Source organism: Anser anser (assembly GCF_964211835.1).
Source record: "Anser anser genome assembly, chromosome: 2".
Lineage (NCBI taxonomy): Eukaryota > Metazoa > Chordata > Aves > Anseriformes > Anatidae > Anser > Anser anser.
Window position 1 is genome coordinate 21,027,873 of NC_139721.1, and position 17,726 is coordinate 21,045,598.

Consider the following 17,726-nt stretch of genomic DNA (forward strand, 5'->3'; position numbering starts at 1 on the left):
GACTTGTAAAACAAAATGGTTACCTTCATTTCTTATGCATATATATGTTTCAGTCATATACACATATCGACCCTTTTCCTTTTGGAGATGACAAGCTTAAAAAGGCAAACTGCAGCCCTCTTTAGAGTTTATAAGTTTTCCTACATTTTAGGATAATTCACAATTCTCAGGCTAGTTTCTCCAAACCAGCATCGGGACGTTGTAAAATCTCAGATGTAGTTCAGTGAACAGCTGCTCCTGCAGCTCGGGCTCAAACTGCTCCTCACAGCTGAGCAGTTGTTAATATTTATTTGCAGAGTCTGTGAAAAGATATGGATACTCCATAGAGAAGGAGATGGAGAACAAGTTATTCTCTCCTTTTAAAGAACTCATTATAACTGCATCGAAATTCTCAGCCTAACACTGCCACCCTCCAACTGCAACTCCAAGGCCAAATGTTTTGGGGTTAACAGTTCCTCTCTGGCCAAAGAGGCTTTGTGTGTGACTTGGAAGGGCAGCTGAGAAATCCTCGGGGCTGAGGAGTCCTGTAGGGCAGGAAGGAAGTAATCCGCAGGGAGGAGAAGCCCATTTTATAGGAGGTGTTTAAAATAATTAATTGCCATTTGATCAAAAGGACATATTGTAGTGCAATACAAAGGAGACTGATGGGCTTTTATGTGCTGGATTCCTTTTGGTGGTATTCAAGAAGAAATCGCTTGCTTATATGGACTCTGTTTGCAGGCTGCTCAACATGGTAGCAGAAATTGACAAAAATAAAGAGGTAGGACTTTGCAGGCCTGTCAGCAGCAGCTGTGAAGGCTTCATCCTAGCAGACCTCTCCAATCCATCCCACGCCCAGCAGAAGCCAAACCTTCCTAAACCTTCCCAAACGCAAACAAATCCTTTCCAGGAGCTTCTACTCCAGGAGTAAGGGTGGAGGAGAAGTACGGAGGGGCTGAGGTTATCGTCTGATACCACGAGCGGGGCTGCTGCAGCTGGCTCTGCCTCTGGGAACGGGTGCAACTGCTGGCTTGGCTGCCTGCTCTGTGCACGGTCCCTGCCTCCCAGCACGTCAGCAAGGCCAGAAAGAGAAGCCGCCAGCTCCGGCTGGAAGCAGGCACAGTCAGAAGCAGGCAGAGCTCTTCCCCAGCTCAAGCAGTGGCTCTTGTCCTCTCTTTTAAAGCAGGGCTGTTCTCCAACCCAGTTCTAGTCGCAGGCCACCATTGGGCCATGCTGATGCAGCTATGACATGAAAACCACACATGGTAATTCACTCAAGAACAGCAAAACATAAAACGGCATTTTCCCATAAGATTTCTCGAGCTTTTTTCATTGGTTTATCAAATACATGCTCGATTTAGCTCCATTCACTACCTGAGAAATCAGGAGAGAGATGACATTATCATTAACTATTGTTATCAGTAATAATGTGTTTTCTGTGATAGTTAAAATACAAAATTATCTCAGTGAAAACTCTAATTTATGCCAGTTTATTATGGTGACAAAGAATCTAACATTTTTGTATAGTATGATTTATATGTATGTTTTGTGTGTTATATATACAAATAATAGATTGTGTATTTTTTTGTATAATACATTTAGTGGATTTCATTAAATAGCACTTTGTTACTATTCCCCAGAAATTGATTGGTTCTATTTTCCTCAAGGTTGCTACTAAGAATAAAATCATGAACACCCTGAAGTTCATAGGAGTTTTGCTGCTTGTCAGGAAGACTAATGAGATCAGGATTTCATCACAGCTGTTTGATGAAGTGAATATGACTGCCTACTTCAACTCTGGGCCAAATTTCCTTCCATTCTACACTATTTTGCTCCTTGGGTATCAGACCATGGTTGCTGCTATCAACATATAAAAATTCATTGTAGTTTCACCTCCAATGATTTATGTACTTCAAAACCAACTTGATAGTAGTATTTACAACAAACAGTGAATTTTCTAATCCCAACTCACAATAGCAGATGAACACTGAAAGGAACTTCTTTCTCCCTCCTTTTCATACCTTGAGCATTGTTATTAAGGGGTACATACCACTCATGAGCATTAGTAAAGATGCACTGGCATAAAAATAACTGAAAACAAGTCATAACTATTGCATTTTAGATCAACAAAATACATGAAAGCAAGTGAACTAGTATTAACTAGATTCAGTTTAAACTGATGGTCCCCAATGCTTCCATATTTAATACATACATTACCATTGCATAGGTTGAGAATAATTTCAATTAATCTTAGATTTTCTTTCCAGTAACGGAATAACTGCAACATCGCAAATCCTAAAAAGCACTAAAATCAAAAAGCACCATAGCCCCACAGCAGTAAGGAACCTCCATTGATATAAATCACCTTAGTCATTTCATTTTTTAAAAAAAACTTGAATGAGTTAAATTTGCATACTTTTCTTTTTTTTTTTTTTCTCCAGATCAGATGCTCTTTAACCTACAGCAGCCAGAATGAAACTGGCATAAGCTCTGCATCATGTGCTCTAGTTAATACAACAGAAATGCGGTCATGCGCCCACACTTGATCCAGATCAAATTCGCACTCATGTGTGATCCAGGAGTACACAAATCTGGTGTTAATGGACGTGAAACCATGGCCTTGCATGACAGCCCAGCTTGAGATAACTTACAAATTTAATTAACTATTTCAAAAGGTACATTTTTCCTTAAACATATCCAGCTATGTCTAGTAGCTGTGACACTCTTTTCCATGTAAATTGTTACATTGAGATTTAAATAAATGAAACACAAAATCAGAAAAACAAAACCCCCATCATAACAAACCTCAGTCATATCTGAAGGGCTGTAGATATGTGTTTGCAATCAATTCTAATACGTAAAATAACCATGTAATGGAACGGAAACCAAACCACATCTATATATTGAAATAGTAAAAATAAGTAATCTTACCTTTTTCACTAACACTTTCACTTTCAATCTCCACATCATCACAACTCGTGTACTCTGGAGTGGATGCCAATTCTTCTTCTGAGCTACTTAAAGAAACCTGGCGCATTTTACCTCCCTTTTTTGTTTTATGGGGCTTTGGTGGTGGAGGTCTGACAGATTCAGACTGGTCTGAGCTGAGTGAATCATTCCGTAACATGGTCTCCATCTTTTCACGTTTTGTTTTCCGTACGGCAGAATTGGGATCCAAATGGTGTTGTTTCCTTAATGAATCAGAGCGCCTCATGTCTGGTCTTTCCAGAGGAATTGGACTCCTCCTAGGTGTAGGAGGGCTATGATTTGTGGTCCTCTGACGATTGGGACTTGGTCCCTGAGCTTCTCGAGTTCTTTCCATAGAGTATGAACGTTGATTTTCCATGGCAGCTCTGCGCTCGGACACAGATCTTTGCCTTGACGGTCGTTCCATCCTCAGCATAGATATCCGGGAATCCTCCAATTCAGTATTTGCCAATGAGACATCGCTATGTCTCCGCTCGTGTCGTGCTCGGGACACTTCAGCATGGATACGCATTTGTTCCTCATACGGTTGTGGCTTGACTGGGTAACGAGCCAAATTAGGATCACTTCTGTATCGTGCCTGGTATTCCTCTTCTCTCCGCTGCCTTTCATATTCTTCTCTGTTCTGTGCATCCTCCTCTTCTACCGGATACTCCTTGGAACGCCTGCGACTCCTCCTGTTGGAATCCCTATAATCACCCAGTTCAGGTTCTTCATATAACTGTGGCCCACGCTGCGACCGCCTATCTGAATAATCTGATGGTGACCTGGGCATCGCACTGTCTGATGGAGCATACTGTGAGTATTCGTCTCTCTCTTCCCTTTGGTCGTATCTTCTGTTCTGTTCTCTTGATATTGATGGGCTTCTTTTCCTAAATAATAATGACAAGAAAGAAGGAAGAGAATTCTGTCAATATTTCCTATAGCATAAATATACCGCTAATGCTAACTAAATGATACAATGACCAGCTGATGGAAAAACAAACAAACAAGAAAACATTCATTGCCATTTGTGTGAATGCGTTTGCACATTCTCCGTACTAAATTAAAGAAAGTATGTCATGCTGCATGTTTACAGTGTATAGTTTAAACCAAAAACAGTCTTTAAGGAAAAATGCTAATATAACATCATAAAATATAAAATACAAATATTTACACTATTTTATAATCGTAACTGCTTTACAAAGTACCAAAATTTTATAATCTTTTCTAATCTTTCTCAAGTGATATAACTTGACCACATACTTCTATTTCACAGGGTTTTATAATCACTGCAGAAATTAAGGTTAGATGGATCACTACATTAGTTTAATCTTTTAGCAGCCATTATTGCTTAAAAACATACATTTCCATTCCCACAAAACTATGATGTGTACCAAGGGCAGAAAAGAGGACAGACGAAGATCCAGTGGCAGCAGTTGTCTAAATCAGATGTTCTACCTTAAGTCAGAAAACAAAACTTTTTTTTTTTTGTATTGCATATGAAAGCAGAGATCCTTGAACTCCTGCCTGGCTTGACAAAAAAATCCTTCTCATCTCTACTATTAGCAATAGTGTTGGTCCAAGCATTTGAAGAAAACACACCAGCCAGATACCAAAATAGATCTCCAGTACCACTCTTTGCCATAGACCATATCTAGCCACAGAAAATTGTTGAGGATCCTGGGGAAAGCAGAAAAATAATAAAAATAATAATAAAAACATTATCAACATCTATTCTTTCCTGACATTGGCAAATAACTGACTGAAGCCTTTGATTTTATTATCGGTAATATCCTAATAGGAGATCTGCCTGGAATATTAAAAATGTTACATACATTCCGTTTGATATATTGTTGGCAACATTTGTTTGATATCATTGCTTGCATCTTGAATAGAAGGGATCAATTAAAGACAGAGTTGTGATTCATACCAAAAAACAGACTGGAGCTTCAGATTGTGCCTTTATCAATCCTCAAAGGATAATGAGCATTCAAAATGCCTCTTCCAGACACATCCAGCTTGGTACTCAGTACCCCAGATGGAGCTGGAGGAGTTCCCTGTAGGAATCTGGAATTATTACTGTGTTATCAGACCTTTGCTCTTACATTTTGTTCCATCTTTGCAATTAAGAACCCTTTGAAAATATTTTCTACCCTCCCAAATGGCCTCTGATCCTGAAGGGCAGCCTCGCAGACGGCACCATGGCAACCCTACCTACTGTCGAGGCCAGGGAAAGAATAGCAAAGGTGCAGCCTGCAGTTGCCACAGCTGTCTTAGAAGGAGTAAAGAAAGGCTTCAACTTTGTGAAGGGGAGAAGGAAAAACAGGCCTCCCTGGTGCCCAAGAAAGCGGGTGGAAAAGGCTCTGCCTAAGGGACTAGGAGAGAAAACACTGCTCTCTCAGCCAGAAAGGAAGTCGCTGCTCAGCAAGGGAAAACCACAGTTGTGTTAGAGGAGGGTGTGCAGGGGGGTGGCTGGCAAATTGGCATCCTGTCTTAGGTACCATACAGGGTCATTAAACAATGCCTGAAAGATTTGGACCCAGTCTAGCCCCAAAAACATTAAAGTACTTTAGCCTTACAACAGCATCTACAAACAAGGAAACTAATTCAATCTTGCAAAAGTGCAACTCTTCCTGTGAAGGATGACAAGTAATATCAGCATCACTTGGATGCCTATTTGTTTATGGTGAAGTTAAGATGTCCTGCCTGTCTTAATAAAGTGTCATGTTGGTACCAGCAGAAATCATAACCTCTGTACGTTTAACAAAAACTCTACGGCTTCTGTTGCTGGGGCGTCAGGCTGAATCGTTCTCATGTGACACAAACAGTTTCATAAGTCTAAAACCCGAACAGACAACAGGAACAGACAACCAGGACAACAGAACTACCAGAATCAGAGAGTTGCAAAGACACAGAAGTTTTCATTAAAACAACAGAGATTAAATGTAGAAACTTACTTTAAGGAAGATACGCACTTTTCAGTTAAATACTTCAGCCAATAAAAAATATGCCACATCCCAAATTAAGATGTTCCAATTACAAATTACCTACACTGCCAAAAGTTTCTGCCATGCCTGTATTAAAAATGTGCCAAACTTCTCAATTTTCCCCATGTAGGCAAAATCTTTTATCCCTATGCAAATCCAATTGAAATAAATGCATATGCACTCAATGCATATGGCATCATCCATGTGGATTTCACTGCAAGATTGCAACAAGTATGTGTTCACATGGTATGTACATATACTCTACTGTTAACATTCACACTGTGTATACTGAGTTTGTAGTACATACGGAGTTAAGTTACATTTACAATCACAGATTTTTGCATGGACTTGTTCCTCCAAGACATCAAAACACCACCCTCAGAAGTGTGGTTTACCGCACCAAGTCCGTCATGAACTGTGTAAAACACAGAACCATGCATAATTCAGTTTGAAAAATCTCGCATATGCCTTGGAGCATACTAAGTCTACACATTCTTCAGGATCAAACATAGGCATATATATATCCGTAGTAATACAAGTAATAGTATAGCTAGAAGTGTTTTAGCCACATTTGGGGAGATTATATATTTATGTATACAAATATATACATATTATGTATAATATATCTAGCTAGATAGATAGATTTATATATATGACTTCATGTCACACTGTCCTCATAGTAATGCAAAGAGTAGAAGACAAATCTCTTCTGGAAACATTGCTGATATAATGTCATGGGAAGGGATGAAAAAGAAGGAATTTTGGTACAAGCAAAACCACTTATTGTAGCCTTTTTGCTGAGACAAACGTACTTCTACCAGAAAAATGTATCGTCTATGGAACTGGCACAAGATTTCTAAAAAATCCACCTTTTTTTTTCTAGCATGAACTATGTTAATGAGTGGAGGATGTGCCAACAGAGCACTGTATTTTTATACCTCTTAAACAAACATTTTCAAACCATTTACCACAAGCAGTCACTGCCTCTCCTCTATTTTGTTGCCTAGACATGAATATAGGGACAACACCTATGGTTGACAGTAACGTAAAGATCAGCTGAGTCCTCCATCTACTTCAACTTTCATGGAAGAAACAGCCTTATGCAGGTGCCCTGCATGAGGCAACTATCAGGCCACCTGGAAGAGAAAGGACCTTCCTGAAAACCCAACTTTCTTCTTTGGCGAAAGCAGCCTGACAGATAAAAGGCACCGCTTTAATTCCTTGCCTATGCTGACTGGGACTACCACACTATCTTTCTAATCAATTTCATCTCTGCTGAAGGGATCGAACTTCACCCCAGGATCAAATGGCAGAAGCTGAATCCTATCCATGAGACACAAACGAAGCGCGCCCACACACCCGACCAGCCAGGAACCCGGCCAGCTGGAGAGGGCTCGTCCTGCCCAGCGGTCACCGCGCCGCGCGGTACTCAAGCCTGACCTTCTCTTTCAGGGTCTCCATGCTGCAAACAGCCCCCCTTCACCATTAGCCACTCTTCTTCATTTTAAAAATACCTGCAACAAACACAGTTGTACAGTGCACATCTACATTTTGAAACAGCGCTGTTAAATCATGGTAGGAGGAGGTACAGCACTCACAAACTTATGGTCGGTCACTGCTATTTTTAGGTCACACTAATTCTGACTCACCTTCATGAGCCTTTATCTAATCCACTCCTCACCGTTAACTACCTTTAAGACACCTTAGTAAAAGCCTGTCCTGGCGTACCTCCCCCCGCAGCTACACCACAGAAGGCGCCCACACCGTCCCCTTCCTGGCACACTGAAGTGAGCCCAACTTCCAGGGAGCGCCAGCGCTGCTGGATACGGCCTGGTCCTCAGCCCGATCTCTGCTGGCAGGACGCACGATGCACCTCTTCCCTGAGGGACTGTCCCCTCGTCCGAACAGGCTGCCATGCCGCAAGGCCACAGTGACTACTGCTCCTTTGGACCACTAATGAAATAAAACCTCTACTAGGCCTCAAAAGTTCTAGAACCTACACAAACCTGTCAGGCACAGTCTATTAAAAATACATTTTTCTGATATGGAAACTGAAACATATTTTCTACTGATTATCATTAATTATCATTATTATTTTTACCAATACATGACATTTATGGTTTTAACACATCTCTCTTAACCTTACGGTGGTGGAAATGTTACTTGCACTGCACTACAAATATCACTAGTACTATGAAAAAGCAACCTGACCTGCTCATGCAGTTAATTATTCAACTCCCCCATACTATAATAGCAATATATGTACTTAAAATATGGCATAGGAGAATACAACATGGCTATTCTGTTTTGGTGGCTCTGATTTCATTGATGCAACTAAATAGCTTAAAGATCTTTGCCATTCATCTGTATTCTTCCATGAAGAGAAAACCCCCATATGCTTTGTTTTAGATTTATAAAAATGAACCCAAAAGTATCAAGGAAAAGGAAATACGAAAAAGCAAATTTCACTGCATTCCAAAAGCTACGGATATTCAAAAACACTGTAATACAAGAAGTATTTGTGTTACAGTAAAAACTAGATCTCATATGTTCCTGGCTACCAATCTTGTTCTCAGACCAATAGAAGACATATCTGAACTGAAGAAAATGTTCAAGAAAATATAATTTTAAAGATATGTCCAAACATATGGGTACCTAAACTCATCTTGAGAGATTTTTATAAATAAGAAGTTTAAGGTCAATTAAAAAAAAATTACTAGGGGCTCAGTGGGCCTGAGCCATGATCAACTACTTGAAAATCAAATATTGGTCACCTACTTTTAAGACCTAATTTTAACTTGCCAAACAATACTCTAGTTTGTTTTCTATTTCCTATAACTTAGTAAGGAATATTGGAAATTTAAAACTGAAGATATTTGCCCTGCACATAACTGTATTCTTGCTTAGCTGTTTGCAAAATGTGCTACTTTCAGTACATGAAAGAATAATGCAGAGCAAATAAAAATTCACATTTCCCACTGGAACTCTGCCATAAAAGCCATGCAAGAGATGAGGCTTCTTGTTAGAGACCTCATCAAACACAGCCAGCACAGCTTTGTTTCTCCATTACTAGCCTACACCTGTCAGGAAAACAGCATTTGTTGGTTGCTGAGTGATCAGGTAAGAATAGTCCTACTCTTTCACACTTTTACAGTTTAATGCCTTATATTCAACAGACAGACAGGCACTTGTTTTACAACAGAGCCAGGGAGCAGATAAAGCGCCATCATAACACCTTGCAAAAAAACTTCTAGGCTGCAAGAAGGTGAGCTGAGTGTGCTGCAGACTTTGCAACCAAAAATCCTGAGCATGCAAAGATCCCTGAAAACTTCCAGTGCAAAATTAAGATCCGGCTGCCCTTTCCAGGGACATCTCTGGTATTTCACTGACAGGTGCTCTTAAGAAATGATTTCCTCAGACTTCCTTTGCCCTACTGGGGAATCTGCAAAATGCTTACCTATTTTGGAAGTATTTGTAAGAGACTAGCTGGTATTGATTTAACTCCTTTTCACATTCTCTACATATAGAATCATAGAATCACTGAATGGTTTGGGTTGGGAGAAACCTGAAAGCCCACCCAGTTCCAGCCCCCTGCAATGGCCGGGACACCTCCCCTCAGCCCAGGCTGCCCAAAGCCCCATCCAGCCTGGCCTTGAGCACCTCCAGGGATGGGGCATCCACAGCTTCTCTGGGCAGCCTGTGCCAGGGCCGCACCGCCCTCATCACAGAGAATTTCTTCCTTATATTTAATCTAAATCTCCCCTTTCTTAGTTTAAAACCATTACTCCTTGTCCTATCACTCCACCCCCTGACAAAGAGTCCCTCCCCAGCTTTCCTGTAGCCCCCTTTAGGCACTGGAAGGCCGCTGTAAGGTCTGCCCGGGGCCTTCTCTTCTCCAGGCTGAACAACCCCAGCTCCCTCAGCCTGTCTTCACAGGAGAGGTGCTCCAGCCCTCTGGTCATCTTCATGGCCCTCTTCTGGACTCATTACAACACTTCCATGTCCTTCTTGCGCTGGGAGCCCCAAAGCTGAATGCAGCACTTCGGGAGAGCAGAGCAGAGATTTGATGCAGCCCAGGATACGGCTGGCTTTCTGGACTGCCAGCACACATTGCCAGCTAATGTCAAGCTTCTTGTCAACCAACACCCCCAGGTCCTTCTCCTCAGGGCTGCTCTCAATTAGAGGTTTCTTAAAACTGCTCTGGTTTTGCTGAGTCACACTGTGCATGAGAAGTTATTCCGCACACACTCCAAAAGCACCTATGGTTCCACCTTCCTAAAAAAAAACAGCTTTTTCTGACTTCCAAGCAGCTCTAGATCTCTAAGATCTCTTTTTGCAGTTCTTCTATACTGCCTACTTTTATACTATATTGATTTTCTGATCTGTCTATTCCCCTCTCCTTGGGTTCTCACACCTAAAAAGAAGGAATGTATGCAACTATTTCAAGCTAAATCATTTAAACAGCCTACTCTGATAAAAAGAAAAGGTATTTCTCAGATTTCTTGACCAATATGGTTTTAAACAGGCTGTGCTGAAGTACATTTAACTCTCGGATATCTAAGCAATTCATTAAGTAAAGTTCATCTGAGACATTACTTCATTCTTCATTTCAGCTACGCCTTACAAATTTTATCGCAACCATATTTTGAAACATTAAAATACCTTCCAGCTAAGTATCTCCAAACAATAATGGACTAAGTTTACAATGATGATTATAAAATTTACAGGAGCATGAGAGTAATACTGTGGATGTTGATCTCTATTAGATTTTATCATAAAATACAAGTTCACTGACTGCAGGCTGGTATTGATGGGATGAAAGGAAATCTGTGGTAACAAAATCATTAACATAATGAAATTCACCACTGATAGTGACTTTGCTTTGAACTTGACGTGACTGCACAGACATAAAACAAAACAATTACTTCAGAATCACATATTTGCTATACAAGCAATTCAGCACAAATCAGCATTGCAGCTTTGAAGGGCTAATTTCAGTTTGTGGGGAAATGAGTTATAACATGGAAAAAACGAGGAACCACTGAACAGTACTAGTGATTTTAAATACCCCTTGCTAATCTACAAATAATTAAGCAATGAGTCTGTTTCACAGGTTTTTATTACATCACCAACATCATGGGAAGGAAAATGGGACTACCAGTAGAAATGTTTTTGTCCTCCTTTAATTACGACCGAGTTTTCAGCAGCCCTTAATTTATATGATTTGATTTTAGAAAAATAAACTAACTGTATTTCCATCCTACTGTTCATTCAGCTATACTGCTGAATGCTTACCTTTTTCAAATAAGTAAAAAATTCTGAGACTTGTCTTTACTTATATTTTTGAACATTTTCAAAATGGGTATTTTGCTAATGATCTCCACTGCAAATATACACAAGAAATATCTCACTTATTTTCTGTAAAATCTTTTGTTAAAAAAGCTAATCATAAAAACAATGCTCAATGGGCTAACCTCTTTCTAGAATAATTGCTCAGAATATGCATTCTAGTTGTCTGTCTCGGTACTGACACCAAAGAAATCATTTCCAGAAGGGTGGAATCAATTAACAGCTGTCATACAGCAGGATTCAAACGACTTTAGAACCTGGGGTGTTAGAAGAATAGTAGGTCACATAAATACTGAAGCACAAGAAAGAGTTAATACAATACTGAACTGTTACTAAAAAGTACTTCAAATGACATAAAATGCAAGTAAAATCCAAAATGCTGCATATGCTATTTTTATGAGAGGAAATCCAACTTTGCAAGAAATATTTCTAAGTCACAGACAATAAAATCCAATTTAAAAAACTAAATTAAAGTACAGGACTTCATTAAAGATACTATTCTCAAATATCTGAAGCACAATAAAAAGTTTTTTTGTACCTCCCATGGGCTTTTTTGCTAAAAATAAAAAATATCTTCCTAATATCCCCAAGAGAACAAAAAATGCTGAACGTTACACATCATTTTCACACAACACATTTAGCACCTTTCTTCCCTGCTTTACCTTCTGATCAGCCACTGCACATCTGGGTAGTAGGAAGCCTCGGGTTCATGAGAATACATCAATTTCTGCTCTGGCTAGGTCTCTCATTTAATCCTCTAGGTTCAGCAAAATCACATAAAAAGTCTCTTAATGTTGAGACGCAGTTTTTGAAATATACTTTACGATCCTTTCCCTTCCCTCAAAATGCAATCACAAAATATAAGGCATCAGGAAAAAAAAAAAATCTAGAATATGAAGCAGCAATTCAAGTCAGAGAGCTGACCCAATGGGAAGCTATTGAGAGCATGAGAGGAGTGTTATAGTTTAATGCTGTTACCATGTGCTGTATATAGCTGGAGGTCAAGTAAGAATTTACCCTATAAGGAGGATTATGGTACTTAGCTGATTAGTGCCTTGCTGCAGTACTACTGCCTACAAACGTACATGCTGGTCAAGGCATTTAATTTAAACTATTTTTAAAATTGTGCAGTTCCAGTATTTCATGCCTTGTGTTACAAGGTCCTAAATGAAATTATGTAATACCTATTATTTTTAGTTTGTAACAAGTCAAATTTTGATATAATTTTCAACCGTTAGGCTAAAAACAACTGCAGCATCTACTTCAATCTGAAGTGCTGAACATATTGTAGAACTGAGAATATTTACTTACATTTCACATACCATTTTCAAAAAAAACAGTGGAAATCAGTGGACTGTTTCTAGCAACAGTCATCAGAACTCATTTTCAAAATGTGATGAGAACGTGAAAATAAAGAAAATGCATAGACTGTCTCATTTGCATTAAATAATCATAAACACATTATTTTCCATAATTTCATAAGTAATGTGCCTTCTATCTATGCAAACTAGCATAAAAATAAGTTAGATACTTAATATAAAGCACCACATCCACATTAAATTTGACTGTGATAAATTTAATCCATGACAAAATGGCATGACAGGAAAAAATACAGACTTAGCAGCAACCTAGATTTTCTCCACCTAGTGTGCGAGAATAGTGAGTTCACGCTCCTAGAAAGGCATTTTGACACCAAAGTTTCTCCCTCAGCCGCCACAGAGCATTTATCATATTCATCTGTACATCACTGCATCTAATTTTGAGTCTAATCTTTTTGAAGTGTTCCAGTTTCGTACTACAAGGATCATTCAGCAGGTGCTGCTATCAGCTCTTGAAAGCACCCTGGTTTTCGTAGACGGTTTATAAAGAAAACCTTTAAGTCTGATGAAGAACAGAGTTTTCTTTCAAAGAAACACTCCACTATTGCCAGTGCATTATCACGGTTAAATTTAAAAAAAAAAAAAAAATAGCTACTTAGCTACTACTTCAGGAATGATCAAAAAGTAAGAAAATATCAGCAATATGGACAGTCCTATGGGAGTTCCTATGAGAGTTGTTCTGCCCAGTAACATCTCTGTGGGCTGTTTGGGGGTGTTGAACTCATAGAACTGAAACTTTACTAATGAATGGGAGTCATTACAATACATTACAATATATAAATGATATCATACAATGAATTTTAGTTTTTAAGATTTTTAGTTTTAGTTTTTACGATTCATATTTCAGTCTGGGAGAAATGGAATAGGTCATACTGAGCTGTCTTGATGCCTCCATAAAAGAGCAAGCAGAAAATAACCATTATGAAAATGTCCAGTTTCTTCATTAACATGAGGAAAAGACCCATTATTACATCCAGTGAATTAAACCAGCAGTGGCTCATCTATGAATGGTGGGCTGTGCAGCAGCTTCACCAAGACCTGTTCAGATGAGGGGACAGCAGCTGGACCACTAAGAAATGAGACACGTTCATTCAGTAACTTGGAATTTACCATGGTAAATAAAACTTTAAATTTCCAGTTCAACTGTCTTTTTCAACATGTTGGTGGGACGGGATTAAAAGTGCATGTTTTTCCAGCAGCACCTAATTATATCCAACATAAATGCAGACTATGAATTTGCAGAAAAATAATTTGTATGTTTGGAAACGGCTATGGCATGTGTAACGAATATTGATAGGACATGACTTTACAGTGGTTTTCAAGCTAAAAGAACTTGCTCCGTGGCAGTTTAAGTATGGAGCTTTCAATCTAAGTCCTTATATGAGCTGAAACATGTGCCTGAAGGTGCAGGATCAAACAGTCATGGCTGCCTAGATGGAAATCCTCCAGTTTAGATCCCAGGGCTCAACAGGAGGAAGGGAGATGCCCACCCTGCCCTCTGCTGCCTGGGTTGTCAGAGATGCTGTGTGGAAAACTTCCCACCACTCTACAATGTTGTAACAACACCACGTGAGTAACAACATCCTGGTTCCTTCAAGTGTCAGCAGATAACAGGTCCATCCTCAGATATCCTGTTCAGTTCCCTGAAATAAGTATTTCTGCCAGAGCTGCTTCGGTTTTCTGCAGTGCTGAGACCAGCTCTGGATGCTCCCCCCTCTTAGTTTCTGATCATCTCTTAAAGGTGTCTGCCTTATAGTGAGTCTTCCCCAAAAGCGCCTCAACATGCAGCTTTCAGCAGAAAATTTATTCCAGGATCTTTGCAAAAATCCACACGGAAGATCACTGGCTCCTCTAGGAAGTGTGTGCAGGTGAACACCTGGAAGTGGAAAGGGTAACCCTGGGTACCTCACAGCATTTATACGGAAAGGTGGCAGCCAGTCAAGATGACAACAGCGCACACAGAGGGAAATACAGACCTCTTCTAGCAGGAGGCACACCAGTGCTGGATAGTCCTTGGAGGACCACTGGAGACACATTAGCTATGAAGTACACTCGCTGCAATATACAGTTATACAGCTAGGTCTCTTCTGAGAAAGTTGTGTGGGAATCAAAGGCAATTTAAAATTAATCAACTAAAATAAACATAGTCTTGTAGTTTAAACAAGATTTTCGATGTATTCTGCATTATACTACAAAGACAGATTTCATTACTTTGGTAATACTTAAAAAAATAAATTAAGATACTGTCTTTTCTCATTCCTCAGGAGAAATGAATGCCCATTTGTTCGCTCTGTGTGCATACAAACATCCCAGCTAGTTCATCCTTTTTAGTTCATGTTGCCAACATCACCTGCCTTATCCAGCAAGCTAGATTTCTATACAATTCTTCCAGGTCATGATACAAATTACAAAATTATATCTGAAGTTTAGGGCTATGTATGAGAAGGTTTTGGACATAATGTTGGTCACTTCTTCCATCAACAACAGCATTTCTAGAAGAAGTGTGAGGTAACGAATAAAAACAAGGCCAACCAAAACCAACTGGAGCCTCAACTGGCAAATAGCTGAGAAACTCCAATCATGAATTGCTCAAGTCGTAGAGCTTCTTCAGTAACAGCAGTCCATCATACAAAATTATTGAGTACTCGCCATAAGTCAGTCTTAAGGAGAACGTGAGCAATCGGCTAAGAGAACACGGTAAAGGACAGGAAAAAAAAGTAATTAAGGAACTGATGATTTAAAACATTTTGTGAAGACACTCATGACAGCTTTTAGGGATTAGTGATGACTTCATCACTCTCGATAGCGTTACTGTCAAATTGTTGGGATCTATAGAGGTTTTTTAGTTAGCCTTTACTTTCGTTGTTGAGCTAAGCAAGAAGAAAGGTTAAATGGATGCTCACTGAAGCACTTTTCAGGCATGAGAGCGATTGGATGCTAGGCCGGGGAGCCATGCTAACTGCGAGAAACTATAAAAGACATTCAAGATGCTCGAGTTGACAAATGGAGCAGAAAGCAAGAAGCAAGTTTCTATAATTTTACAGGAGAAAAACAATCAAAATGGATAGTTTGATAGATCTGGCTTTTACAATTGGCAATGAGTATTTCATAGTATAAATATTTTGAAATGCATATCCAGGAGAACTAACAGAATACAGTTACAGGATTAATAGATTAATATGTAATAAAGAGTGAAGGATAACTCTGATCATATAGTACGGTGTCCTCCCTCATGAGAATGTTTTTTTTCCAGAAACCAGATTAATTCTGGATATAACTGAAACTTTGCTGAGAAGTAAAAATGTATCAAATTAAATTTATTCTATTTGGCCTTACTGTGGAACCAAGTTCATTTGTCCTCATCATTAGGGTGATATTTCCCAAATCAATAGACTATTTAGGTTTATACAGATGATATGCTATTAACAGCAAAACCTAAAGACCTCTTACTTTTTCATTAAACCTATCTGTGCACCTTCCTCTCGCTGTTACGGCAAAACAAGAACAACCAATGCTATTTTGAGTTTAATTAATAAATCTTGAGTTTGATTTATAAATTCATAGAAATTTTGTGGGGGGAGAGGGAGAAGGGAAGTGGATAATTATAGCCACATTAGAAAATTATCACCATAGATATGAACACTTAAAATACAGATAAAACTTGACAGAATGACCATTATCAGTAAATCATAGCAAAAGAGATTTTTAAAAGTTAGGTTTGTGAAAATTGGACAGAAAGATACTACTGTGCTAGAGGTTAGACATTTTTTTTTCAGTCCACTTTTGGTTTTGCCATTTTCCACTATTTTAGAAAGAATGCATTACATACTATCTCTGAATGGAGAATTCAGATGCAGTTACTGATCAATAGTGTAAAACACAAAATTGACATTAAAGATATGGGAGCATTTGCTAGCTTTCAAAATTCCACACTTATTTGATATACTGACTCCAAAAAAAGAAGATAGTGACAATGTCTGTTTTCATCCAAATAAGAAAAAAATCTAAGCCTGTGTGAAAAAGAAAATTCTCTTTCCAAATATAGAGACTGATGAATAACTGTTTATTTTTCATCAGTGTCCTCAGAAGAACTAACATTAATAAAATATGGGGCACATGATGAAAAAATCCTGTTTGGTAAAAACATGAGAAAAAAACATGATGAAAAAACCCTGTTTAGTAAAAACATGAGAAGAGGCATTAAAGCAGTTGACCTATCACATCAGAAAGTTATTTCATGTTATAAAAATACAGTATTAAAGTAAAATTTATTTCGGAAAACAGGAACTTTATGATGTTTCTCTTTCCCATTCATTTCAATTAACAAGGAAGCATTTTATGTGTTTTATGCTGTATTACTCCTTTATCTTGCTGATAGTTTATTGTGCACTAGGACTGCTCTCGTGGCTGGTGACAGCTCTGTTCCACTGGACAGCTGAACCACACGTAATAAAGTCCAGGCTGCACCAGCACTAAAAGTTCCTCTAGGTGCAACATCCCTTTTCAGAAACAAGCCTAGGTTCACCTCCTCTGCTCTGCCAGGCACCGGAGCTGCCCTGTTCTATGTACACGCAGCCTACTAATGCCTTAGCTCCTCTTTAAGCACTGGCTTAAGGTAATATCGAGTGGAACTTTTTGTTCTTGGAAGAAACACGGGAAATGGAAGTCAAACATCTAAACCTTTCTGCAACACACCAAACTCAACATGGTAAACACGGCCATAGCTAAGAGATGCAGTATTTTATGACACATCCTGAAAGCTTTTTGTCAAGAATCATCAAAGATACAGGCTCATGGGCCAAGACTTGAAATGATGCCGTGCATCTTAATTCAACTTAATTCTGTTTTCTCTTTTTCTCAACAAGTTACCTCAAGAGAACCCTTACTGAATCAAAAGCCACTTTCAGGTCAGGGCAGCCCAACACCAGTAGGTGCATGTTGTCTCACCACCTGCTTTCTGAGTTCAAAAATTTAGGGTTAAAAAAGCCTTTCACTTACACAGGGGCCTGGCCCCTGTTACTGGATCCATGCCACATAAAATAAAGTGATTAAACATTGTAATAGA

The 17,726-nt window shown here is 39.1% G+C and overlaps 1 protein-coding gene across 44 annotated transcripts in view; it reads right to left on the bottom strand.

The window, feature by feature from the left end:
- Positions 1–17,726, bottom strand: part of RIMS2 (regulating synaptic membrane exocytosis 2) — a 462,822-nt gene that overhangs the window by 258,931 nt on the left and 186,165 nt on the right. For all 44 annotated transcript variants that reach the window (XM_083822300.1, XM_083822296.1, XM_083822280.1 and 41 more), the window contains one exon: positions 2,911–3,836. In XM_083822300.1, the coding sequence (XP_083678426.1) occupies positions 2,911–3,836 (926 nt within the window). The remainder of the gene's footprint in view (positions 1–2,910; positions 3,837–17,726) is intronic.